General features: G+C 40.7%; 1 protein-coding gene across 4 annotated transcripts; it reads left to right on the top strand.

Moving 5' to 3' along the window:
- The first annotated feature begins 668 nt into the window (after positions 1-668).
- Positions 669-18,845, top strand: tulp3 (TUB like protein 3). 4 transcript variants are annotated; one of them, XM_061912013.1, is made up of 12 exons: positions 737-783; positions 7,591-7,635; positions 10,790-10,811; positions 10,881-10,929; positions 11,064-11,226; positions 11,297-11,521; positions 14,621-14,937; positions 15,010-15,122; positions 16,347-16,464; positions 16,534-16,632; positions 16,698-16,869; positions 18,029-18,845. In XM_061912013.1, exons 4-12 carry the CDS (start codon positions 10,906-10,908, stop codon positions 18,160-18,162), a joined length of 1,365 nt encoding a protein of 454 aa, XP_061767997.1. In that variant the 5' UTR covers positions 737-783; positions 7,591-7,635; positions 10,790-10,811; positions 10,881-10,905; the 3' UTR covers positions 18,163-18,845. The 4 variants fall into 4 exon arrangements, with proteins under 4 accessions (XP_061767994.1, XP_061767993.1, XP_061767996.1 ...); XM_061912010.1 differs by lacking the exon at positions 10,790-10,811 and having other exon boundaries at positions 669-783; positions 11,300-11,521; XM_061912009.1 differs by lacking the exon at positions 10,790-10,811 and having other exon boundaries at positions 669-783.
- The last annotated feature ends 8,665 nt before the right edge of the window (positions 18,846-27,510 follow it).

Below are 27,510 nucleotides of genomic sequence, written 5' to 3'. Positions count from 1 at the left end.
ATTATCCTAGTAAATGTGTCTAATAACATCTGAATCGCTCCCACTGCACTCGCCTTTTTCTTCTTCTAGTGCTTCACTCTAACTTTCCTCATCCACAAATCTTTCATCCTCGCTCAAATTAATGGGGAAATCGTCGCTTTCTCGGTCTGAATCGCCCTTGCTGCTGGTGGCTATGATTATAAACAATGTGACGATGTGAGGATCTCCGGTACAGGCAAGGCTTTATTAGTGACCAAAAGTTGCGAACTTTATCATCGATGTTCTCTACTAAATCCTTTTAGCAAAAATATGGCAATATTACGAAATGATCAAGTATGACACATAGAATGGACCTGCTATCCCCGTTTAAATAAGAAAATCTCATTTCAGTAGGCCTTTAATGTACTGTACTGTGCAATCTACTAAAATAAAAAAAATCTTAGTGAACAAATGATGCATTGCAACACAATAAACATTAGAAAAAATACACTATAACAATCTGAAAACCTTTGATTTATCTCACAGCGTCAAAAAAACGTTATCTTTGTGACTGAGAAACGATTAAAAAAAACATTAATGCAAGCACTTTTACGACAAAAAAAAAACGCGCACCGAGCCCGCCCCCTTTGGGTAACATCCACCAATCATACGCGACGTAGCTTGAGCGCCCACCAATGGCGGCGTGCCTTGTTGGTGTGTGTGGTAACTAAGGACGGCGTTGCTGAGTTTTCTCGGCGGAAAAAAAAGTGGACGGGAGGATCTTCCTTAGCAACCGTGGATAAACATGAGTTATTACAGCATCAGGTGAGGGAAAACACTTTCTTTCTAATCACTTGTAATATGTAATAATCCTCCTTCGTGTGTATTGTTAAACAAGAAACTCGTCGCCGAGGCTCCAAGCTTCACTTGGGACCCCAAAAAGTTGTCCCGTCGACGGTAACTTTTAGCCCCGGGGGGGGGGGGGGGGGGGGGGCTAGCGCTAGCTGCTAACGGTAACAAACTAGCTTATTGATTAATTGAAACTTGTATTAGTAGATAGCACAGTTCAGTACATATTACGTACAATTGACCACTAAATGGTAACACCCCAATAAGTTTTTCAATTTGTTTAAGTCGGGGTCCACGTAGCTAACAACATTACACAGCGAACAACATCCATCCATTTACTACCGCTTATTCCCTTTGGGGTCGCAGGGGGCGCTGGTGCCTATATCTGCGACAATCAGGCGGAAGGCGGACTACACCCTGGACAAGTTGCTCACCTCATCTCTGGGCCAACACAGATAGACAACATTCAAGGCCTACTGAAATGAGATTTTCTTATTTAAACAGGGATAGCAGCTCCATTCTATGTGTCATACTTGATCATTTTGCGATATTGCCATATTTTTGCTGAAAGGATTTAGTAGAGAACATTGACGATAAAGTTCGCAACTTTTGGTTGCTAATAAAAAAGCCTTGCCTGTACCGGAAGTAGCAGACGATGTGCGCGTGACGTCACGGGTTGTGGAGCTCCTCACATCCTCACATTGTTTATAATCATAACCACCAGCAGCAAGAGCGATTCGGACCGAGAAAGCGACGATTTCCCCATTAATTTGAGCGAGGATGAAGATTTGTGGATGAGGATAGTGAAGGACTAGAAAAAAAAAAGGCGAGGGCAGCGGCGATTCAGATGTTATTAGACACATTTACTAGGATAATTCTGGAAAATCCCTTGTCTGCTTATTGTGTTACTAGTGTTTTAGGGAGATTATATGGTACCTAAAAGTCGGAGGGGTGTGGCCACGGGTGTGGTGACCGCCAGTGTCTAAAGGTGGGAGGAGGTAAGAGAGTCCGCAGCTCCGCTCATGTCTACGGTAAGAGCCGACTTATTAGCACACTTTTCTCACCGAAACCTGCCGGTTGATATGTGGTCGAGAACCATGTTCGCTTGACCGCTCTGTTCCATAGTAAAGCTTCACCTTTGGGAATGTAAACAAGGAAACCCCCGGCTGTGTTTGTGTTGCTAAAGGCAACTGCAATACACCGCTTCCCACCTACATCTTTCTTCTTTGATGTCTCCCTTATTAATTGAACAAATTGCAAAAGATTCAGCAACACAAATGTCCAGAATACTGTGTAATTATGCGATTAAAGCAGACTTCTTATAGCTTGGATCGGGCTGGAAAAAAATGTCCGCTACAACCCAAGACGTCACGCGCACATGTCATCATACGCGTCATCATACCGATGTTTTCAACAGGATACTTCGCGCGAAATTTAAAATCGCAATTTAGTAAACTAAAAAGGCCGTATTGGCATGTGTTGCAATGTTAATATTTCATCATTGATATATAAACTATCAGACTGCGTGGTCAGTAGAAGTGGGTTTCAGTAGGCCTCTCACACTCACATTCACACACTAGGGACCATTTAGTGTTGCCAATCAACAACTTGAGTTAATAACTGAAAAATAACCCCCACACATTCTTAAAAAGAACAGTTTACAGAAAGACTGTAAGAACTAATGTAAAAACAGATTCTACAGCATAACGTTATTAGAATTTACATCTTGTGTTTTTTTTCCCCATCCATTTCCCGTTTGTTCACATTAAGTAACCAATGTTGCACCACACTACACTAAAGGGGGCATTGCAACGTTACAGTAAATAATGCACGTTTGGACTCGCTCTTCTCCTATGTTTTGCTTCTTTCTACATTCCGATGGAACTTTGTCATGAATCAACGTGCCTAAAAGTCCATCTGTGCATTATTCAAAGACTTTAAAGAAATTAACATTTCTATTGTATATATATATATATATATATATATATATATATATACACACATATATATATACATTTCTACTATATATATATATATATATATATATATATATATATATATACCGGGTTTTCCACTCATTTATTTGTGGCAGCCCGCCACGAAAGAATTACGGCCGCCACAAATAAAAAATAATTATTATTATTATTTTTTTTTTTTTTCGGCTTTTGACTCGCTTGACCGCTCATAAAAGCAATGGCACTTTGTCTGTGAATGGAGCTTGTAGTTACATATTACATAAATATGTAAATATTATATAAATATGTATAAAAATATGTACATAAAGTGTTGTAATTATATTCCAACTCCGCGTTCTTCTTGGTCATATATATATGGGCTTCACGGTGAGAGAGGGGTTAGTGCGTCTGCCTCACAATACGAAGGTCCTGAGCTCAGGATCTTTCTGTGTGGAGTTTGCATGTCCTCCCCGTGAATGCGTGGGTTCCCTCCGGGAACTCCGGCTTCCTCCCACCTCCAAAGACATGCACCTGGGGATAGGTTGATTGGCAACTAGTGTGTGAATGTGAGTGTGAATGTTGTCCGTCTATCTGTGTTGGCCCTGCGATTAGGTGGCGACTTGTCCAGGGTGTATATGCCTTCCGCCCTATTGTAGCAGAGATAGGCACCAGCGACCCCAAAGGGAATAAGCAGTAGAAAATGTATATATATATATATATATATATATATATATATATATATATACATATATATATATATATATATATATATATATATATATGTATATATATATGTATATATGCAGCTGAGATAGGCTCCAGCGACCGCCCGCGACCCCAAAAGGGACAAGGGGGAGATAATGGATGGATGGATGGATGGATATATGTGTATGTATATATGTGTATATATATGTATTTGTGTAATTATGTATGTATGTAAATACTACATATATATACATAATATGTATGTATGTATGTACACATACATACATACATACATACATACACACACATTATTAGTAATACAGCTGTGGCAAAATGAATTACATGTACTTCTTCCTACTCCTTTTCGACATGTATGCGTCACTGTAATCCTGGGTTTGTCATGTCTGACACATCCATTCATCCATCCATTTTTCTACCGCTTGTCCCTTTTGGAGGTCGCTGCTGCCCACTGCTCTACTCACCTCCCAAGGGGTGATCAAGGGTGATGGGTCAAATGCAGAGAATAATTTCGCCACACCTAGTGTGTGTTTGACAACAATTGGTACTTTAACTTTTTAAGTAGGTTTTAAGGGCTATGGAAATAAACTTTGATTGATTGATACAGTGCAGTAGCCTTCAGATGATACTCATAAGCGTATCAACCAATAGCTTGATACCCCATTAATATTACATACATAAAACAGTTTGCAATGTTACCAGACTGGAATGATACTCTGTTGGCCATCAGACTCCTCCGCCCAGATTATCATCTGATGTTCAACTGCCTGTCTGGTATTGCCAATGTGAGCAGGACAGGTGGTCTAAAAGCCTGTCTTTGACTGCCTGCTTGGTATGCACAGTGTTAACAATATTTACTGTCATGCCCCCACATAGTGTTTTGCACTTGATCATATTTACAGTATTTGTAAATTCCCACATACTGAGGATGCAGCGGGCTACTTTGATATTTTTCTCAATCAATCAATCAAAGTTTATTTATATAGCCCTTAATAACAAGTGTGTCAAAGGGCTGCACAAGCCACAACGACATCCTCGGCTCAGATCCCACATCAGGGCAAGACAACCGGGAGGTTATATGATGCCTTGGTCTGTTAGACAATCTTCACACTGCAGGTCAACTCTGATTTTTTTTTACATCCAAATGTGACCTGTACAAGATTATGCCAATGCAAACTGCAAGCTACAATTACAATGTTTTCAAATCCGACTCATGCAGCTGTAAATCGGATTATATATCTGATTTGAATGCCGCCTGACCATTCTGGTCGTGTTCATCGAGCACACGTGTCAAACTCATGGTCTGGGAGCCAGATCTGGCCTGTCCCCATGGTTTTTATGTGGCATGCAAAAGCCTGGAAATAATGTCCATCAATAAAGTCCTTTTTTTTTTTTTAACATATTTTTTTTGTTTTTTTTGACAGAAAAACATGCATGTGCTGCATAAAATTGCATATTTCTGGATAAAAACAACAACAACAGTAAAAATGAAAAAAGAGCAAAACTTGTGATGCAATGACAGAAAAAAGCTGACAATTTGATACTAATACTTGAGGGGTGTCCAAACTTGCTTACTGAAAAGTCAAAGTATGTGGCGACCATTAAAAAAATATATTTGGTAAATAAATAAAAAATACTTAAAGACAAATGTTAGGGTCAGCTTTGTGTTATAAATGACAGCGTATTATTATTATGATTAGTTATTAGTATCAACATCTCAGCCTTTTCTCATGACAATATATATTTTTGCTCTTTAAAAAAACAAACAATTTTATTGTTTGAACAACTATATAAAACATTAGATTTCACAAAAATCATAACCTGCATGAAGAATGTAGCCTTAGCTAGTTAGCAAAGTAACTCAAAAAGTTATTGGCGGTTTTTAATTCATCTTTAGGGAAATGTCAGAAATGGGATAAGCTACACATACCGGTAATTAGAATTTGGGGGTGATGTAAATGATTTCTACCATGTTCCCTTGCATTTTAATATATTCCCTTGCATTACGCTACGAGACTCCTCTGTGTGTTTATGCTCACATACCCCCCCTCCACCCACAGATACAAAGACAGTGGATGGTACGGGTCACTTTGTTTATTTCATTTCGCTCTAGCTCCAAAACATAACGGTAGATTTTAATGAAACTGTTACTTTACACTGATGGGTAAACTTCTTCACTCCTTTTCAAGTATGTAAAAAAAAAAAAATAGTCCAATGCTCATTTGTTTCCATTTTTATTCTCCATTGTTTTCATTTTGTTATAATGGCTGTTAAGTCAATAGCACTGTATTGGATCAGGCTTGCTCTTGTTTTTTTGCATATTTGAAATAAGAATATATCGATCAATCAAACTGTTAGAAAATGTTTGACATGGGATAATGGGACAAGTGATTACATTTTGAGGGTAATCCAAATCACCATTTGCCTTCAGGATTTTTTAAATGGTTAGTTAGTTTATTGGGAGTTAGAGCCTGGCAGATGTCTGTGCTCTCTCAGGGTGTTTTCTTGTTATATATATTTTTTTGTCAGGTAAAAAGATAAAAAAAAAAATTAAAATGTTTTATCATTAGTATCAATATTTCAGCATTTTTTTTTTTTTTTTACATTACAATTACTGCAAATGTGTCTATTATTACTCTTTCTTGTCCGCTCCTTTCCGTCATTTGTTTTGGATTTACTTCAGCAATTACTCCCACCGGTGAGGCCATTCCGCTCCCTTGCTGTTCATCAGCCGACTTTCATGTCATTTGTACGCCATCCCCGAGGACAAACACTCACAAACAGGCTCCCACGTTGTCGCTCTTACGCGTGAAGGAAACTAAAATAGAGGACAGAAAGTTCTGGTTTCCTAGCACCGAGCTTGCTGTCTTTTTAGAATAGGAATCATACAGGTGAGTGTTAGTTGGAACATCTCACTCACAGCCGGTCAGTTATGGAGGCTATTCCAAACCCTATGGGCTGTCAACATAAAGCAGTCATCGAGCATCTTTGGATAAGTTGTAGCAAAAGTAGTCAGGAACAGGAAGTCCAAAAATTCTTCCCTGGAGAACATCCACACCTTGACTTTTTCTGGCCGAGCATTTGTGCATTGTGTGAAGTCATGGCAACGACCCCCTCCCCCGGGTGGGACCTCGCGTACTAGCTGTCGCCCGCATACGAGCGAGGGATCTCTCAGGGAGAAAACTCTGGAATGAGGATGGAGTCGATGAAGAATGGTGCCTCACAGCCGGTCTACAGCCGCTGGTCTTACAGGTAGAGCGCATCATCTCATGCGCTTGAAAGAAGCGCTTGTTTTGATTTTGGGGCAAACTGGGTTGTCAGTAGCATGCATCAGATTTTCTTAATGCTGTCAAGTGAATTATGTGAGTAAAGATGAGTCGACGTTTGTTGCTTTTAACTGTTGTAAGCTCAGCTTGCGCTTATGTCTCTCATTGTGGCAGCGATATCTTTTTCTCCAACTGAGAATTAAGGATGGAATCTAATTTTATGGCCTGCAGCAGACCTTTGTCACTTACGCGCCATTGTGAATTAATTAAACCGCCAACAAAGAGACCTAACAGGGAATTTAACAGTACTAATATGACCAAATCTGCCTTTACGAAGATAACGCTTAATTTTGACTGTATCATACTGAAAAATGTTTTCTAATTGTTTTTCATTATTTAGCTGTGCGAATAGAATACATGAAAACAAACATCCGTCAGATGCCCAGGAACTGTGACAGTCTTTGTTCTCATGGTTTTAGTTAGTGTTGGTCCAAAACTGTACAAGCCAAAAAAAGTAAATGTTCAGCTTTGTCGCAGCACTCGTATTAGACCGCAGGTGTTGGACTGCTCACGATAATTGGACAATCTGTGATCTTTGGCGGCAAAGTGAGAAGGCGTCCAATTACAGAGCAGCTAAAAAAGCGTCTAAGCCGTTGTTAATTGTTTCTAAATGAGCCGGAGCGGCAATCTCCATGGTTACCTCTGACCGTTTTCTCACCTAAGCTTTATGAAACATTGATTAGCCAAGCCTGTGATCATGTGTTGTTTCACCAAACTCTCTACCTTCTCTTCTGCTCTTCCCTCCGACACCAAATTGCGGTTTTCCCCCAACCACGAAGACCCCCCAGCTCCACCAGCTTCTCGTCCAGCTCGACAACAACAAGGTAAACAATGACAACACCTTTCCTTCAACCCTTTCACTTTGTCACCAGCACCTGTTCTTACCATAGTCCTTAGGCGAGAAGCTGTCGTCTTCAAGTACAAATTAATCAATGTTGTCTTAACACAGTTGAATATGTGCAGTAAATACAAACGCTAAAGCATGTCATGGAAGAAGAGTCAACATCAGAGCCCTTACACCCTGCTGTTGACCTTCTGACCGTAACCAAGCAACACATGGCCTCTTGCCCTCTTGCCCTCTGAGAGGCGTCCACCAAGAATTCCGGTCAGCATTACCTGGTACAGGCACTCGCGTGCCCCCCATTCTTAATACCATTTGACTTAAGAAAAGTGCTATACAAGGAAAATCCAATTACTATTTACCCGGGCTGTGAATTTTTGGGCACCACACAATTTGATTCGATTCTTTGAGGGTAACAATTAAATTCAGAATCAAGTCTTGATTAATAAATGAATAAATAAATAAATAAATGGGTTGTACTTGTATAGCGCTTTTCTACCTTCAAGGTACTCAAAGCGCTTTGACACTTCTTCCACATTTACCCATTCACACACACATTCACACACTGATGGAGGGAGCTGCCATGCAAGGCGCTAACCAGCACCCATCAGGAGCAAGGGTGAAGTGTCTTGCTCAGGACACAACGGACGTGACGAGGTTGGTACTAGGTGGGATTTGAACCAGGGACACTCAAGTTGCGCACGGCCACTCTCCCACTGCGCCACGCCGTCCCACGAAAATCAAATCAACTATTTATGGAGCAAACGATTCAAAACGATTCTCGATTCAAAATCAATACTTTTTTCAAAAACACTGGATGCCGGTTCTATAATTAACTACATTCCTTTATAAAATAGATAAACAGCTTTGATCAATTTCTACATCACCGGTACTTAAAAGAAAACTGGTTTTATCTCATAAAATTCTACCCAAACATTTAATAAAGTCAAATAAAAAATAAGGCAACATGACAAGTATCCAACACTTTTCTAAAGTAAATCTCTACAGCAAATATGGGCATCTACAGCAACAATCTAATTTGCCTGGTTGGACTGGAGAGATTACAAAAAAAAACAAAAAAAAAACTATTTAACAAATGTTATTAGATTTTTTTGTAATCGATTACATATTTTTACAAATAAGCATTGCAATTCATTTGAAAATCTATAATATATGAGAATCAGCACCTCCAAGTCGGAGTCCATGGTTCTCGCCCGGAAAAGGGTGGAGTGCCATCTCCGAGTTGGGTGGAGACCCTGCCCCAAGTGGAGGAGTTCAAGTACATAGGAGTCTTGTTCACGAGTGGGGGAAGAGTGGATTGTGAGATCAACAGGCGGATCGGTGCGGCGTCTTCAGTAATGCGGACGTTGTACTGATCCGTTGTGGTGAAGAAGGAGCTGAGCCGGAAGGCAAAGCTCTCAATTTACCGGTCGATCTACGTTCCCATCCTCACCTATGGTCATGAGCTTTGGGTCATGACCGAAATGACAAGACCCCGGGTACAAGCAGCCGAAATGAGTTTCCTCCGCCGGGTGGCGGGTCTCTCCCTTAGAGATAGGGTGAGAAGCTCTATCATCCGAGACGAACTCAAAGTAAAGCCGCTGCTCCTCCACATCGAGAGGAGCCAAATGAGGTGGTTCAGGCATCTGGTCAGGATGCCACCCGAACGCCTCCTGAGGGAGGTGTTTAGGGCACGTCCAACCAGTAGGAGGCCACGGGGAAGACTCAGGACACGTTGGGAAGACTATGTCTCCCGGCTGGCCTGGGAACGCCTCGGGATCCCCCGGGAGGAGCTAGACGAAGTGGCTGGGGAGAGGGAAGTCTGGGCTTCCCTGCTTAGGCTGTTGCCCCCGCGACCTGACATCGGATAAGCGGAAGAAGATGGATGGATGGAAGGATATATATATATATATATATATATATATGGGGATAGGTTGATTGGCAACACTAAATTGGCCCTAGTGTGTGAATGTGAGTGTGAATGTTGTCTGTCTGTGTTGGCCCTGCGATGAGGTGGCGACTTGTCCAGAGTGTACCCTGCCTTCCGCCCGCTATATATATATATATATATATATATATATATATATATATATATATATATATATAGTAGGTGTGTGGGAAAGGACACGTTGGAAAGACTATGTCTCCCGGCTGGCCTGGGAACGCCTCGGGATCCCCCGGGAAGAGCTAGACGAAGTGGCTGGAGATAGGGAAGTCTGGGCTTCCCTGCTTAGGCTGCTGCCCCCGCGACCCGACCTCGGATAAGCGGAAGATGATGGATGGATGGATGGATGGATGTGTGGGAAAAAAATCGATTCGAATACGAATCAAATACGTTGTGCGATTCGGAATCGATTCTCATTTTAAAAAAATCCAACAAACCACTACACAGCAATACCATAACACACTGTGTCCAATATTTTTACAAAGATAAAATAAGTCATATTTTTGGTTCGTTTAATAATGAAAACAAATTTACATTATTGCAATCAGTTGATAAATCATTGTCCTTTACAATTGTAAAAGCTTTTTTAAAAAAATAATCTACTATTCTGCTTGCATGTCAGCAGACTGTGGTAGATCCTGCTGAAATCCTATGTATTGAATGAATACAGAATCGTTTTGAATCGGAAAAATATCGATTTTGAATCGAGAATCGAATCGAAAAAAATCAATATATTATCGAATCGTGACCCCAAGAATCGATATTGAATCGAATCGTGGGACACCCAAAGATTCGCAGCCCATATTTATATATCCATCCATCCATTTCTACCGCTTATTGCCTTTTGGGGTCGCGGGGGGGCGCTATATGTATATATATATATATATATATATATATATATATATATATATATATATACATATATATATATATATATATATATAAAAGCTTAAGTATGTTTGGAATAAAGATACTCTAAAATGTATGAACTTTCTGAAAGATTTAAATTACTATTTTTCATGATAATGTCTAATTCTAAGAAACAGGAATGGGCAATAAATGCATTTTCCTAGTGGTCCAGGCAGTTTAAATTAATGTTTTACATTATATCAATGACATCAGATCAATGTATAAGATGTAAAAAAAACAAATGTTATACTTAATTTTATCATGTATCCATTTTATTTCCCAGGGAGGCAATTGGCACTGATTTGGTAAAATGGCGCAAGTACAACGTGTTGACAGCAGGTGCATGATGGGAATGTTTCTTCTCTGTCCTGCAGTGGATTTGAAGATCACAGCAGCATCATGCAGCAGAAGCTGGAAAAACAGGTGTGGAGCTAATACCGAACTCTTATTAAAACTCTACTGGGCTGACTGAAGAGAACTAGTAGTTAGTTTGGTGCAAGTATTTGCTACAGACTGGAGTAGCAGAATGTGTTATAAAATACATTTTGGTGCCACAGAGGTCTTTGCTGGAGCAGAAGCAGCGGAGGAAACGTCAAGAACCCCACATGGTCCAGCCCAACACGGAGGCCCGGCAGCGGCTGTCCCGCATGCGGCACGGCGAGGAGCAGGCTCCGCTGGTGGACTCCTATCCTCGCAATGCTGGCGACATCAACGTGGACGGTAATCGCAGCACAGCGGACAACTGCAGCTGGGAACAATCCGATTTGTAAACTGTTTCTGTCCTCGGCAGTAGGTATTGATGGACCGGCAGCTGTTCTGGGACCCAAAACTCCCAACAAGGGAATAAAAACCAAAGTCGCGTTGGTGAACAAGGCCCAGTGTCTGTCCTCGCAAAAGAGCCAGCCCCCTCCTCCTCCTTCTCCTACTTCAGCGGCAGGGGAAGCGGAGAAGGTCGCAGACAGACAGACGTTGCTGGAGCCCAAAACGGTCATCCATGAGCTACTGCTGAAACAAGGTGAGGCTTGGAAACTGCTGGGCGCAACCATCTAACAAGGACGTGGAAAGCCTCTGTGTAAAGTTAGCAGTCACGACACAAAGACGAAGCTCTGTTGTGTTTGCGACACTACAATCGATTTTTAAATGCTTTCTAATTCAGACATGGATAATTATAAAATCATTTTAGTAATTGTCAATAATCGATAAATCATTTATTATTGTAAAAGTAGTGCAGGCAATTCTAAAATTTGGCTGACTGCAGCGAGCCACCTCAGCGAGAGGTCGGACCAGCTCCTTTATTATAGGGCACTTATGTTCAAGTTTTGCACACATTTCGATGAGCTTAATAAATGTGATGGGAATTTTTAATTACATTTCTGTTTTTAAAACTTGGAAGTGATAAACGCTTACTTAGTGAAACCTAAAAACGGCATCAATATGTATATATTAAAGATGCATAAATAATAGATTTTTAATCGGATCGTGGCTCCTGAATCATATCTAATATAATCATGATGTGGCCAAAGGTTCCCACTTCTAATGCAAACCATGTAGGATCAAGATGAAGTACCAAGTACCATATTTTCCGCACTATAAGGCGCACCGGATTATAAGGCGCACCATCAATGAATGGCCTATTTTAAAACTTTGTTCATATGTAAGGCGCACCGCATTATGAGGCGCATAGAATAGATGCTACAGTAGAGGCTGGGGTTATGTTATGCATCCATTAGATGGAGCTGCGCTAAAGGGAATGTCAACAAAACAGTCAGGTCAGTCAAACTTTATTAATAGATTACAAACCAGCGTTCTGACAACTCTGTTCACCCCCAAAATGAATAAACAGCAGTTTTATTATTTTCCCCGGTTCAATAAACACGTAAAAAACAGTCAGATACTGTTACGGTAAATCAAACGTTAGTGCAATCACAATATAGTAACACTCGAAATAGTGCAAAGCAATAATATATCAATAACTCAACGTTGCTCAAATGATAATGTCACACAACACAACACACAAAATAAACACGAAAAGCTTACTTTAATAAATTATTCCTCATCCACGAATCCCTCAAATTCTTCTTTTTCAGTGTTCGATTCAAACAGTTGGGCGAATACGGCATCCGTCTCGTCGAAGTTGTCATTAAACGAGTCAGTGTCCCTGCTGTTAATGTTAAATTCTCTCGCTGCTGCTCTATTCCCGTGTTCTACTTTGTGACTGATCGCCTTGAGTTTAAACACTGCGTTGTAAGCGTGTCTCTTAATAGTAGCCATTTTGGGCTCTTTACATAAACACACAGAAAAGGCACGCCTCATCTATCCCAGCATGCACCACGCGCTTCTTCTTCTACGAGGGAAAGTGATGTCGACAGCTGCTTACAGTAGTTGCGAGACCTGTTGTGGCTCAATATTGGTCCATATATAAGGCGCACCGGATTATAAGGCGCACTGTCAGCTTTTGAGAAAATTTGAGGTTTTTAGGTGCGCCTTATAGTGCGGAAAATATGGTAGTGCAGCGTTGGACTGGGAGCTGTACATAGAGGGCTACTCAGTACATACATACACATTTAATTTTGGGTCGTAAAGTAATCATTTTCATGCATAAAAATGAAGTGAAATATATTAATATAGTGCTTTTCCCTAGTGACTCAAAGCCATTTACATAGTGAAACCCATAATCTCAGTTACATTCAAAACAGTGTGGGTTGCACTGGGAGCAGGTGGGTAAAGTATCTTGCCCAAGGACACAGCGGCAGTGACTAGGATGGTGGAAGCGTGGTTGGGACCTAGAACCCTCCAGTTGATTGCACAGCCTCTCTACCAAACAAGCCACGCCGCTCGGCTATATTTTTTTGTTTATTCAGCCGCAAAAATAGCAATACAACAACCACTAAATGAGACCAAACCCAATTAGAGCACGATGTTCAGTATTGTGGTCACTAATTAGTTCAGCTTCATTTAGATTTTCCTGAAGGAACTCTCCTGAATAAATCAATAAAGTACTAGCTATCTATCTATGCAACATTACTATATTGGATTGTAATTGTGTAACACTGTAAAGGGGACTAAAGGATGTTATTCCATGTCTAGAGCAATGGTTTTCAACCTTTTTTCAGTGTTGTACCCCCTGTGAAAATGTTTTTAATTCAAGTACACCCTAATAAGAGCAAAGCATTTTTGGTTGAAAAAAGAGATAAAGAAGTAAAATACAGCACTATGTCATCAGTTTCTGATTTATTAAATTGTATAACAGTACAAAATATTGCTCATTTGTAGTGATCTTTCTTGAATTAGTTGGAAAAAATATATAAAAATAACTAAAAACTTGTTGAAAAATAAACAAGTGATTCAATTATAAATAAAGATTTCTACACATAGAAGAAATCATCAACTTAAAGTGCCCTCTTTGGGGGTTGTAATAGAGATCCATCTGGATTCATGAACTTAATTCTAAACATTTCTTCACAAATAAAGAAATCTTTATGGAACATGTCCACAAAAAACCTAGCTGTCAACACTGAATATTGCATTGTTGCATTTCTTTTCACAGTTTATGAACCTACATTCATATTTTGTTGAAGTATTTTTCAATAAATACATTTACAAAGGATTTTTGAAATGTTGCTGTTTTTAGAATATTTAAAAAAAAAATTCACGTACCTCTTGGCATACCTTCAAGTACCCCCAGGGGTACGCGTACCCCCATTTGAGAACCACTGGTCTAGAGCACTCTCATTTGGTTAAAACACATATTTAGAAGGTTGTAAACAGGTTGTTTACGTTTTAACTATGAAAATATTTTATTTATAATAAATTATTTGTACTTCACAGATATTCATTAATCAAAGTTATATTTGGAACCAATTGACAGCAATAAACAAGGGACGACTGTAGTACTTTACAAGCATTTACTTATTTGTGTCCGCCTGCCATAGATACATTTAGACCGCTACGAACAAATTTGGCCCTGTCTGAGTGGCTTGTAGTTACAATTCAAGACAGCAGATGGCATCATTGCTCCGCATAATCAGAGGTTTGTTTGAGGAAGGTGGTCTTTAATTTTTGTGAGCAGTCCTTTCCGGCTGTGCTCACAAGTGTTCCTCCTGTGCTCGCTCAGGGCTGTCAGGCAGCATGAACTTTGACGAATCCAGCGAGGACAACGAGGACGAGCGTCCGCAATCACCGACTCCGAACGTGGACGCCATAAGGCCCGCCTCTGCCTCCAGCGCCAAAGACTTTTTCCCGGAGGTAGCTGGCAGCTCGCCTTCTTCCCGCAGTTCGCCTCTGGAGGTGACAAATTTAGAGGAGTTTGTTTTGGTCCCAGCCCCGCGCGGCGCTACCGTCAAATGCCGCATCAGCCGCGACAAAAAGGGCATGGACCGCGGCCTGTACCCCACGTACTACATGCACATGGAAAGGGAGGACGGCAAAAAGGTAACCGTGCGGCACATTCGGTCGGCATTCTGCTGCTTGACTCCACAGTCTTCTTTGTCTCGCTGTCCTTAGGTGTTCTTGTTGGCGGGCAGGAAGAGGAAGAAGAGTAAGACGTCCAACTACCTCATCTCAGTAGACGCCACCGACTTATCACGAGAAGGAGAGAGCTTTATCGGCAAACTGAGGTATGACTCAACGAGGAGTTGATTAATCGCATTCTCGGTTGGTAGAGCGGCCGTGCCAGCAACTTGACGGTTGCAGGTTCGATTCCCGCTTCCACCATCCTTGTCACTGCCGTTGTGTCCTTGGGCAAGACACTTTACCCACCTGCTCCCAGTGCCACCCACACTGGTTTAAATGTAACTTAGCCATTGGGTTTCACTATGTAAAGCGCTTTGAGTCACTAGAGAAAAGCGCTATATAAATATAATTCACTTCACTTCACTCTAAAGCAGTGGTTCTCAAATGGGGGTACGTGTACTCCTGGGGGTACTTGAAGGTATGCCAAGGGGTGCGTGAGATTTTTAAAAAATATTTTAAAAATAGCAACAATTCAAAAATCTTTTTAAATATATTTATTGAATAATATTTCAACAAAATATGTATGTAAGTTTGTAAACTGTGAAAAAAAAATTCAACAATGAAATATTCAGTGTTGACAGCTTGATTTTTTGTTGACATATTCCATAAATATTGATCTTAAAGATTGATTTTTTTGTGAACAAATGTTTAGAATTAAGTTCATGAATCCGAATCAGAATCATACATACATTATTAATCCCCAAGGGGAAATTAAAATTTCCAGCACAATCCCATTCAAGGTCAGACAAACATTACAGGGAGACAGAACAGGATCGCTGACGGGTCTGCCAACTTCCGGCGCCCCTTACAAAAAAGGTGAGATACAGATAAACAAGTGGGGGGGAATGGGAGAAAAAAAAAAAGAATAAAATAAAATAAAATAAAAAAATCGGTCTAAGCCTGGGCCCCTGGAGAGGGGGTCCAGACTGAGGCCAAGGAAAAAAAAAAAACTCATAGCCATAGTACACATCCCTCTTACATGTGTGTAATGAATCCAGTGAATCCAGGTGGATCTCTATTACAATCCCCAAAGAGGGCACTTTAAGTTGATGATTACTTCTATGTGTAGAAATCTTTATTTATAATTGAATCACTTGTTTATTTTTCAACAACACTACAAATGAGCAATATTTTGCACTGTTATACAATTTAATAAATCAGAAACTGATGACATAGTGCTGGATTTCACTTCATCTCTTTTTTTAAACCAAAAACGCTTTACTCTGATTAGGGGGTACTTGAATTAAAAAATTGGTCACAGGGGGTACATCACTGAAAAAATGTTGAGAACCACTGCTCTAAAGTGCTTCCTGTGGGTTCCCCGCCAGGTCCAACCTCATGGGCACCAAATTCACAGTGTACGACAACGGCACAAGTCCCTGCAAAAACCCTGCGGCGATGGTAGAGGGTTGCAGCACTCGACAGGAGCTGGCCGCTGTCTGCTACGTGAGTGACACACGCAGGCCAGATTGTATTCACTCACTCTCCATCTGCCTTCTCTCCACCGCCGTGTAGGAAACCAACGTGCTGGGATTCAAGGGACCCCGTAAGATGACCGTGGTAATCCCAGGCATGAACGCCAACTTTGAGCGGGTGCCCGTTAGGCCCCAAAACGTGAGTACGCCGCCCCCTTTTGTGGACTCCCATTTTTCTCTTTTGCATTTGTACTCTTGGTGCAGGAGCAGGAGAGCCTGCTGAGCCGCTGGCAGAGTCAGTCCCTGGACAACCTGATCGAGCTGCACAACAAGAATCCCGTTTGGAACGACGACACGCAGTCCTACCAGCTCAACTTCCACGGGCGCGTCACGCAGGCTTCCATCAAGAACTTCCAGATAGTCCACGACAATGACCGTGAGTGTCCCTCGCAGATGTTTAAAGGCCTACTGAAATGAGATTTTCTTATTTAAACGGGGATAGCAGGTCCATTCTATGTGTCATACTTGATCATTTCGCGATATTGCCATATTTTTGCTGAAAGGATTTAGAAGAGAACATCCACGATAAAGTTCGCAACTTTCGGTGTTAAGAGAAAAGCCCTGCCTCTACCGGAAGTCGCAGACGATGATGTCACATGTGTGGGGGCTCCTCACATATTTACATTGTTTTAAATTGGAGCCTCCAACAAAAAGTGCTATTCGGACCGAGAAAACGACAATTTCCCCTTTAATTTGAGCGAGGATGAAAGATTCGTGTTTGAGGATATTTATAGCGACGGACTAGAAAAAAAAAAGATAAAAAAAATAAGTAAAAAAAAAACGTGATTGCATTGGGGCGGATTCCGATGTTTTTAGAGACATTTACTAGGATAATTCTGGGAAATCCCTTATCCTTTTATTGTCTTGTTATTGTTTTAGTGAGTTAAATAGTACCTGATAGTCGGAAGGGTGTCTCCACGGGTGTCTTGACGCGCAGTGTCTCAGGGAAGTCAACGGCAGCATGGAAGCTCAGCTTTTCTCCGGTAAGAACTGACATTTTAACCACAATTTTCTCACCGAAACCTGCAGGTTGACATTTGGTAGGGATCCATGTTGGCTTGACCGCGCTCTGATCCATGGTAAAGTTTCACCTCCAGGAAATTTAAACAAGGAATCACCGTGTGTTTGTGTGGCTGAAGGACAAAGCTTCCCAACTCCATCTTTCTACTGTGACTTCTCCATTAGTAATTGAACAAATTGCAAAAGATTCAGCAACACAGATCTCCAAAATACTGTGTAATTATACCGTTAAAGCAGACGACTTTTAGCTGAGTGCTCATATTTCCTTAAAACCCGTGACGTCTTGCGTACACGTCATCATTACACGACGTTTTCAAGACGAAACTCTCGGGAAAATTAAAATTGTAATTTAGTAAACAAAAAAGTCCGTATACGCATGTGTTGCAATGTTAATATTTCATCATTGATATATAAACTATCAGACTGCGTGGTGGCTAGTAGTGGGTTTCAGTAGGCCTTTAAGTCTCCAACAGCTGAACGTAGCTTCACCTGTCTTCTCCCTCCGCTTTCAAAAGTCGACTACATCATCATGCAGTTTGGCCGAGTGGCCGAGGACATCTTCACTCTGGACTACAACTACCCCATGTGTGCCCTTCAGGCCTTTGCCATCGGCCTGTCCAGCTTTGACAGTAAGCTGGCATGCGAATGAACTGCGAATCGGACGTCGCCTCCTCCCAAGACAGGCTAGGTGACACAGGCGGGTGAAGTTACGTTGTCACGCTAACTAACAATGCTCGTCCGCCATATATTTGTTCTCATGTACGCGACTTCAGCAAGTCAACACTTTTAAACAATTACCACCACTGTGTGAGGGTGAAATTTATCAACCTGACATCGCCCGTCAAGAGGAACAGTCGGAGACACCACTCTGGTAGCATCTCACTAGTATCGTAATGTTTTCATATCAGTCTAGATTTTACCACCATTTTCTCTTGTGTGGGAAGTGCATTATGGACTTTTTTCTTTTACCTTGCGACTTACAAGACGCCATTGCAAAATTGCACATTGATAGATGAAACATCTTGTGAATAAAACAGCTCAGCATTATATTGCCTTGCAAAGGACACACATTTCAAGGATTCAAAAACAACAATAAATCATTTGGAACAACAGCGACTTTAATATAGTCAGTAACTTACATGTTTTTTGCTTTGTTTTTTTAACACGTGCAAGCAGTGTATAAAATAGCTTTTGAAAATAAAAAAAGTGCATTATGAAGAAAAGTTTTATGGAAATGATTTTGTTTCCATGTGCAAAAGAGGTCAGTGAACCCAAGTACTTTTATTTTTATATCACTGATACAGCCTGAAATAAAATGTCCTGTACATTAAAGTGCTTCACAGTACATAATTGTACCTCAGTGTACAAGTTTAATTGCTTCTGTGACCCAGGTCATACCTCAAAAATGTGTATTACGAAACAGCGTCGCCCAATAAAATTTATTTGATAAGAACTGTATAAAAAAACAATAGAACAGGGGTCACCAACGCGGGGCCCGCGGGCACCAGGTAGCCCATAAGGACCAGATGAGTAGCCCGCTGGCCTGTTGTAAAAATAGCTCAAATAGCAGCACTTACCAGTGAGCTTTTTTAAATTTTATTTATTTACTAGCAAGCCGGTCTCGCTTTGCTCAACATTTTTAATTCCAAGAGACAAAACTCAAATAGAATTTGAAAATCCAAGAAAATATTTTAAAGACTTTGTCTTCCCTTGTTTAAATAAATGCATTTATTTTTTTACCTTGCTTCTTATAACTTTCAGACAGACAATTTTAGAGAAAAAATACAACCTTAAAAATTATTTTAGGATTTTTTTAAACACATATACCCTTTTACCTTTTAAATTCCTTCCTCTTCTTTCCTGACAATTTAAAATGTGAAGCCCACCAGGCTGCACCAAACTTTTGGTGCCTTGTTGACACAGAAAAGTACAGTGGTTTATGCGCAGCAGCTAAGAAGGTTGCAAGCCTGTTTGCTTCAACTTATCTTTGTGAATTAGCCTTTTTTGACATGAACTTCATCAAGAACAAACACAGAACACGCCTCACTGATGCACATCTTCAAGACTCACTCAGAGTGGCAGTGTCAAGTTACACAGCAGAGTACAACACACTAGTTAACAGCATGCAATGCCAGGCTTCCCACTAACTGACAAAGAAACAGATAACAGATTTGGTGTCCAGTTCAAAGTGTGACATGATTTATTTAAAAATTTGAGAGTTGACTTTTGTATTTTACATGAGTTATTATTTGTACAAACATGGTGCAAAGTAATTCATGATTTGTTAAAAGATGTTAGTGGTTAGCTAGTTAAAATGTGATACTGTGATTTCACAAGACTGTCTTAGAAGTGATCATTTGAAAATGTTCAATTTGAAAAATGTGCACTTAGAGAAAATATAAAAATAAAGTGTTGCATATTGATATTTATCTGTTTCTATATATATTTATTGTGAGAAATCATTAAGATGATCAGTGTTTACACAAAGATAAATATCATTAATTATGAATAATAACAGAGTTAAAGGTAAATTGAGCAAATTGGCTATTTCTGGCAATTTATTTAAGTGTGTATCAAACTGGTAGCCCTTTGCATTAATCAGTACCCAAGAAGTAGCTCTTGGTTTCAAAAAGGTTGGTGACCCCTGCAATAGAAAGTATTACAAACAACTACATTAGTGCATGTGCCTCACAATACGAAGGTCCTGAGTTCAATCCCGGGCTCGGGATCTTTCTGTGTGGAGTTTGCATGTTCTCTCCGTGAATGCGTGGGTTCCCTCCGGGTACTCCGGCTTACTGCCACCTCCAAAATCATGCACCTGGGGATAGGTTGATTGGCAACACTAAAATTGGCCCTAGTGTGTGAATGTGACTGTGAATCTTGTCTATCTGTGTTGGCCATGGCGACTTGTCCAGGGTGTACACCGCCTTCCGCCCGAATGCAGCTGAGATATGCTCCAGCACCCCCCACCACCCCAAAAGGGATAAGCGGTAGAAAATAGACGGATGTATGGATACATTAGTTTTCTGAAGTAATGTACTAACAATGTACAGCATTTACCTTGCAGAGTGGACTTCTACAGTACGTCTTCAGGCTGCTTCTACGTCAAACACACCATCAGCAGCTTCTCCATGCTTTCATGGATAAATGTTCACAGTTTGGATATATTGTCGTATTGGCTGGCGTGATCTACTCATTCCACTTTAGTATGGTGCAGACTGGCAGTGACCCGCTCACACTGCTGCTTTTCATGATTTCGTTCCTTATTTCAATGATTATCTTCCACTTCTTCTCAGCTCTGTCCTTCACTCTTTTTTTCTTGACCATGGTTGAAAAAAGCAAGTCATGTCCATATCTAGCGATGAGCTAATGTTAGCCAGTAAGTCCGGCTGTTTTTGTCGAATCTTACGAGGTTCACTGTGGCATTCGTGACGCCAACTAACGGTTGATTTGTACATTCTGAAAATGTACAAATCATAATGTTGTTGTTTTTACACTTACACTTTGCGGATAATAGTATTCCATCTTTAGTGGTCTTTATACTTTCTGATGGTTTGGCTTCTCCAAGTTAGGAGTCCTTTATTTTTTTTGACCTAGGCTCCTCCAGGGAACTGCAGACCTGTATAATGAGGCTTGCTTGTTACAAAGCAACTTTTGGTTCAATTAAGCGTCTCCGACGTCTTCTTTTGATGCAGCTACACTGCCGTGGCATCCTTTTGTCCGGACGAGGATGACAAGACCAGAAATACACTTCAGCAGGCTTGCTTAGCTTTTAGTTTAGTTAGACTGACCAGACGTCCCCTATTCCCCGGACATGTCCTCCATTGCGGGTCTGTCCGGGGTAGAGATGCGCGGTTTGCGGTCTCCTCCGCGGAGTCCGCGGGTAAACCGCGGGTCGGGCGGTTGACATCACGAAAAAATAGATTTTAATTAGATTCGGGCGAGTGGGGGTTGAACCATCCGGAAATATTTGATATGCATGGTTCTGTGATCGGTATCCTTTGCCATTCAAAGTGCCATTCAAGACCCGTGTCATAAAGCGAAGAAGACAATAAGAGACGCTATTATTCTCCTGAATGACTGCCGGTAGTCACCCAGATAATATGTATTAGTGCGTGCTATGAAGCCATTGGCTTTGTCGCCTACTACAACATGTACGACCTGCTTGTCAGTCCAGCATCATGTTGTGTGTGGCTTCCGCGGCAACACGCACACGACTGCAAGGCATGCTGGGTGACACAGAGTACACTAATGGTTGTGATATAAACAATTGTAACACTCTTAGTAATATGCGCCACGCTGTGAAGCCACACCAATTAAGAACGACAAACACATTTCGGGAGAACATCCTCACAGTAACACAACATAAACGCAACACAACAAATACCCATAATCTTTTGTATTCATGACACTTCCTGACTATTTTATACACCCCGCTAGCAGCAAACCCCACCACCCCCCATGCGTCGGTAAGGTGGGCGGGGTTGGGGGCGCAGGGGTGTAAAATATATTCAGGCAGTTTCACGGATACACAGGATTATGGGTATTTGTTGTGTTGCGTTTATGTTGTGTTACTGTGAGGATGTTCTCCCGAAATGTGTTTGTCAATCTTGTTGGGTGTGGCTTCACAGCGTGGCGCATATTAGTAAGTGTTAAAAGTTGTTTATATCACAACCGTCAGTGTACTCTGTATCACCCAGTATGCCTTTCAATCCTGAACGTGTAATTGCGGAAGCTGCACACAACAGGGTGCCGGACCAACAATCAGTTCGTACATGTTGTTGAAGGTGTCTAAGGCAATGGCTTCACAGCACGCCCATATTCTTGCAAATAGGATCAACGTTATTGGATAGTTGCGGGAGCGATAGCGGCTCCAATTGTCATCATTACTCTGTGAAACAGGTTTAAATAGCTCTGTGAGTGGTAAAGGTGGACAACCTCTGATGTATTTCAGCGGGCGGTTGGCGGGCGGGTACGGTCCTGATAAAATGTTGGTTCGGGTGGACGGCGGGTGGATGACGACGTTGGTGATGCGGATGATATGATGCCTATCCGCGCATCTCTACCGGGCGGGGTTTCTTAAATGCCTCGAATGTCCGGCGTTTTGTGTCAAGGTTGCGCGTATTTTCAATGTTAAGAGGAGTTCAAATCAAAACAAATTGTGAAGTTGTGCGCACACGGCAACATTCGGGAAGGAGGGGCAGAGATAAAAGAGCGAGAGACAGAGGTAGTTAATTGAGTGTTAATCAAGGCATTCTTGGTCAACAGCCATACAGGTCACACTGAGGGTGGCTGTGTAAACAACTTTAACACTGTTACAGTTACCCACTACACCCTACCCCATGTCCCCAACTCAACCCCGATTACGTCACATCAAATATTCCACTTTGAAAAATACTTTTGGTGGAAGATTTTGAATATTTTGTGTTTGCCATAAAAAAAATGTTGTTTGACAAAAAAGGGCGGAAAACAAAAATAAAAAAAATAACATATTGAAATGAAGAATAGATCTGAAGTTGAGGTAGACTCCAGAGATTTAAGCGGTAAATATAAGATGCATGTCTGCCCTGGCACACCATTATCATCATTTCATGACCAAAGCAAAACAACTTTTTCACTTTTTACACTTTCATACTGAATAAATAAATCTACAACTTATTAAATAAAAACACAGAACAAACTACCAGCAGCGGTAAAGTTTAGATCCATGAAGGAAAGAAGAAACTGAATGAAGGTTTGTAACTGAATACATTTACATATGCGTACAAATTTGTCTTTTTTTATATAATTCTTTTTTTAATGAATTAAGTAACGTGTATGACAACCTTTTTCCAAAACAACATAGAATGTGAGCTAACAGGAAAATGCATACGTTTATCATGTTTTCAAAACTCTTACAAAAAGGTGGCACCCCAAAAATTTACTGTGGGACCCCATTTTTATGACTTGATGGGGTCCATGGGACCCCATTTTGAAAATTTAGCGCCAAGACTGCTGTCAACAGAGGAGAAAGATTGTAAGATACATCCTCAGATGCACGTGTGTCCTCTTTTTGGGATTTAGGAATATGGTAAGCCTAGTTTAGTCACAGCAAACACCCCATAGCCCCAAAATGGTTTCATTTACTGAACTTTGATCAATTTTGGCAGTGTAGCGTTGAAAGTTCTGCTAGCGTTTAGCAGGCGCGGCTAATTAAATCTAATAACTGCAAAGCGCAAGGTCTTAGAGCTTGATGACGATTAAAGACAGCAAAGGGTGGACTTCTTTATGAAAGTGGGCGAAGTCTGTCTTTAATGCTGTGTAAATGCTAGTTTTTTTTCATCTTATGTATTATTTTACTCGCTTTTTTAGTACAGTAATGGATTAAAAAAAAAAACTTAACAGACTTGGTTTAGGGCATAATATTGTCTAATGCAAAGGACCCATCACTTATCTCATGTAGAAAGTCCATTTTCTGGCTTGCCAATAGCCAAGGATCCATCCATCTATTTTCTACCGCTTATTCACCTTTAGGGTCACGGGGGGCGCTGGTGCCTATCTCAGCTACAATCGGGCAGAAGGCGGGGTACACACTACATGAGGTGGACAAGTCACCACCTCATCGCAGGGCCAACACAGATAGACAACATTCACACTCACATTCACGCAGAAGGAAACTGACCAAAATATATTAAATATCCATATTAGATAATAATAGTCTTTTGCTACATTATATGTGTATGTGTGTATATATATTTATATATATATGATAGACACATGTATACATACATATACATACAAACCCTGTTTCCATATGAGTTGGGAAATTGTGTTAGATGTAAATATAAACTGAATACAAATGATTTGCAAATCATTTTCAACCCATATTCAGTTGAATATGCTACAAAGACAACATACCGTATTTCCTTGAATTGCCGCCGGAGCGCTAATTAATTTAAACCCTCTTCTCACTCCTGCGCTTACAAAAGGCAGGCGGTAAAAGTAAGCATGCGCTAACTGTTGAAAACCTCTTCTCATTCTGGCAATCACCAAAGGCATGCAGTAAAAATTTGAGTGTGATGTTAGCTTGGACCTTAAATCCCACTGAATAGCTCCTAATCTTCTTCCCTTTATGCAATTTCAAATTACCGGTATTGAAATCAGCCTCCTCCGTTTTGAAAATGATGACAGGGGATGTATATGTGTGTGTGTATGTGTAAAATGTGTACATAAAACATTGATGTTTTGAAGTTGTATAAAAGGTCTTTGAAGGTTACAAATGGTCACGGCCCTTAAACGCATCTTGCAAGCGTTTTAATCTTTAGGATCCTCCAAAAAAATAATACATCTGTTCTGGGGATAGGTTGATTGGCAACACTAAATGGTCCCTAGTGTGTGAATGTTGTCTCTCTATCTGTGTTGGCCCTGCGATGAGGTGGCGACTTGTCCAGGGTGTACCCCGCCTTCCGCCCGATTGCAGCTGAGATAGGCGCCATTGATTAACGTGGACCCCAACTTAAACAAGTTGAAAAACTTATTGGGGTGTTACCATTTAGTGGTCAATTGTACGGAATATGTACTGTACCGTGCAATCTACTAATAAAAGTATCAATCAATCAAAAGCCCCCCGCGACCCCAAAAGGGAATAAGCGGTAGAAGATGGATGGATGGATGGATGGATGCTTGTGCCTCATAAGGATTGTGTAACAATAGGCACAATTCCAAAATAAGTGCATTTAAAAACAATCCATATATTTGATCAAACTGGCACTTTGCAATACTTTTATAATTGACTTCATTTTATACTTACTACAAATACATCAAAATATAAATATTACATTTTTGTATATAATAGTAGAATTTTATATGAATTTAAATACAAAAACAGTTGAATCTTTTTTTATATAAATTTAAATACAAAGTCGAGTATTAATGTTTTCAATCAATACTCCCAACAGTCAGTTTTTGTAGGTGCATCAGTAACGTGCAGTTAATGATATAATAGTAAAAGTCTTGAACTGAAACTTGTAAGAAGTACTTAAGACAGTGGTTCTTAACCTTGTTGGAGGTACCGAACCCCACCAGGTTCATATGCGCATTCACCGAACCCTTTAGGTAAAAATAAATTTTTTTTTTTTTTTTTTCAAATTCAAGACAAAGTTATGTTTTTGGTAACACTTTAGTAAAGGGAAAATATTCTAAGCAACAAAGAATTTTGTCATGATCTGTGGTCTGGATCATGTTTTTATTTTTTGGACTCTTAGTTCCTGTTTGAGCTCCCTTGTTTTGTTTGGTTACCATGCCGACTTATGATTTTCACCTGCCTCTGGTGTTCGGACCACACACCTGTTTCTAATCAAGACCCTTATTTAAGCCTGTCTTTGCCTGTCAGTCGGCATGGCGTCATTGCTTGTTTTCATGCGATACCACAGTTTGTGTTGCTCGATTCATGCCGTGGCCACGTAAGTCTAGTTTATTTCTTGCCACAGTTTCGTGTTTGTTCGAAGCCATAGTTTATGTTTGTATGTTTCATGCCACAGTTTTGTGTTTGTTCCACGCCATAGTTTGTTTGTTTACCTCAGGGGTGTCAAACTCAAATACAGAGCGGGCCAAAATTTAAAACTGAACAAAGCCGTGGGCCACGGTTGAACAAACTAACCCTTTAATAGGGACCCAAACAAGTTTTGCATTGAATATTGACCAAGCAAGGCTTATATAACTTTATAGTGACATGCAAAATCCAGTTTCAAATAATAAAAAATATCAATGTCATATCAAATTAAATAAAAACACAAATTTAATGCCTTTTTTCGGCGGCGGGTTTGAGTTGGGGCGGGGTTTGGTGGTAGTGGGGGTGTATATTGTAGCGTCCCGGAAGAGTTAGTGATGCAAGGGATTCTGGGTATTTGTTGTGATGGGTTTATGTTGTGTTACGGTGCAGATGTTCTCCCGGAATGTGTTTGTCATTCTTGTTTGGTGTGGGTTCACAGTGTGGCGCATATTTGTAACAGTGTTAACCTTGTTTACACGGCCACCCTCAGTGTGACCTGTATGGCTGTTGACCAAGTATGCCTTGCATACACTTGTGTGTATGAGCCGCATATATTATGTGAGTGGGCCGGCACGCTGTTTTTATGTAAGAAAATCGGACGTGGCGACATGTAGAGAACGCCTAAAGCAGTGCTTTTACGGCCTGCCCCCAATATTATTGTCCGGGTGGAAATTCGGAAGGGTCACTGAACTTCGGGAGTCTCCCGGGAAAATTGGGAGGGTTGACGAGTGTGAGTATTAGCGGTGAATGTGGTGTTACAGCGGCGGGCCAGCTATGTTAATTTGATATTGCCTCAAGGGCCAAATGAAATTACACGGCGGGCCAGAGTTTGACACCTATGGTTTACCTCATGCCCTGCAAAGATTTATCGAGTTAATAAATATGTTCCTACCCGCAAACTTTGTCCAGAATAGTCCGTTTGCATCCCGGGAGAACAAACCACTGAGTAAGCTGCGACCCCTCCGTCATGACAGAATGATCATAAGTCGACATGGTAACCAAGCAAAACAAGGGAGCGCAAACAGGAACTAAAAGAGTCCAAAAATCTAACAAAAACATAATCCAGACCACAGATCAAGAGCAATTTAGAGTTATTTGGACCCAAGGGCAGAGGTAGGAAACCTATGGCTCTAGAGCCAGATGTGGCTCTTTTGATGACTGCATCTGGCTCTTGGATAAATCTGAGCTGACATTGCTTAACACGATAAGTAATGAATGATCCCACTTGTAATCACTGTGTTAAAAATAATGTTCAAAATATAAAACATTCTCAAGCATTTTTAATCCATCCATCCGTTGCCTACCGCACCTGTTCAAGAAGTTGCGTTAATGGTAGGAAGTTATTTATTTACTATTGGTTAGTGTGGGGCTTGCCCTCCTGGGAGTTCTTCAGACCACCAAGCACCGACATGAGAGCCTGTTTCAGGGTTACAATTTTGTTTTATTTTTCAATAAGTCTCTCAGTTG

The sequence above is a fragment of the Nerophis ophidion genome, linkage group LG10 (assembly GCF_033978795.1).
Source record: "Nerophis ophidion isolate RoL-2023_Sa linkage group LG10, RoL_Noph_v1.0, whole genome shotgun sequence".
Lineage (NCBI taxonomy): Eukaryota > Metazoa > Chordata > Actinopteri > Syngnathiformes > Syngnathidae > Nerophis > Nerophis ophidion.
Note: the sequence above shows the minus strand (reverse complement) of the source record. Positions and strands in the feature narration are given on the sequence as shown.

Bases quoted from the DNA above. Each gene is read 5' to 3' on its own strand.
- tulp3 (XM_061912009.1), top strand. From the start codon at position 764: ATGAGTTATTACAGCATCAG. The intron at 15,123-16,346 runs GTATGACTCAAC...GTTCCCCGCCAG, and splicing joins AGCTTTATCGGCAAACTGAG to GTCCAACCTCATGGGCACCA. The intron at 16,465-16,533 runs GTGAGTGACACA...ACCGCCGTGTAG, and splicing joins AGCTGGCCGCTGTCTGCTAC to GAAACCAACGTGCTGGGATT.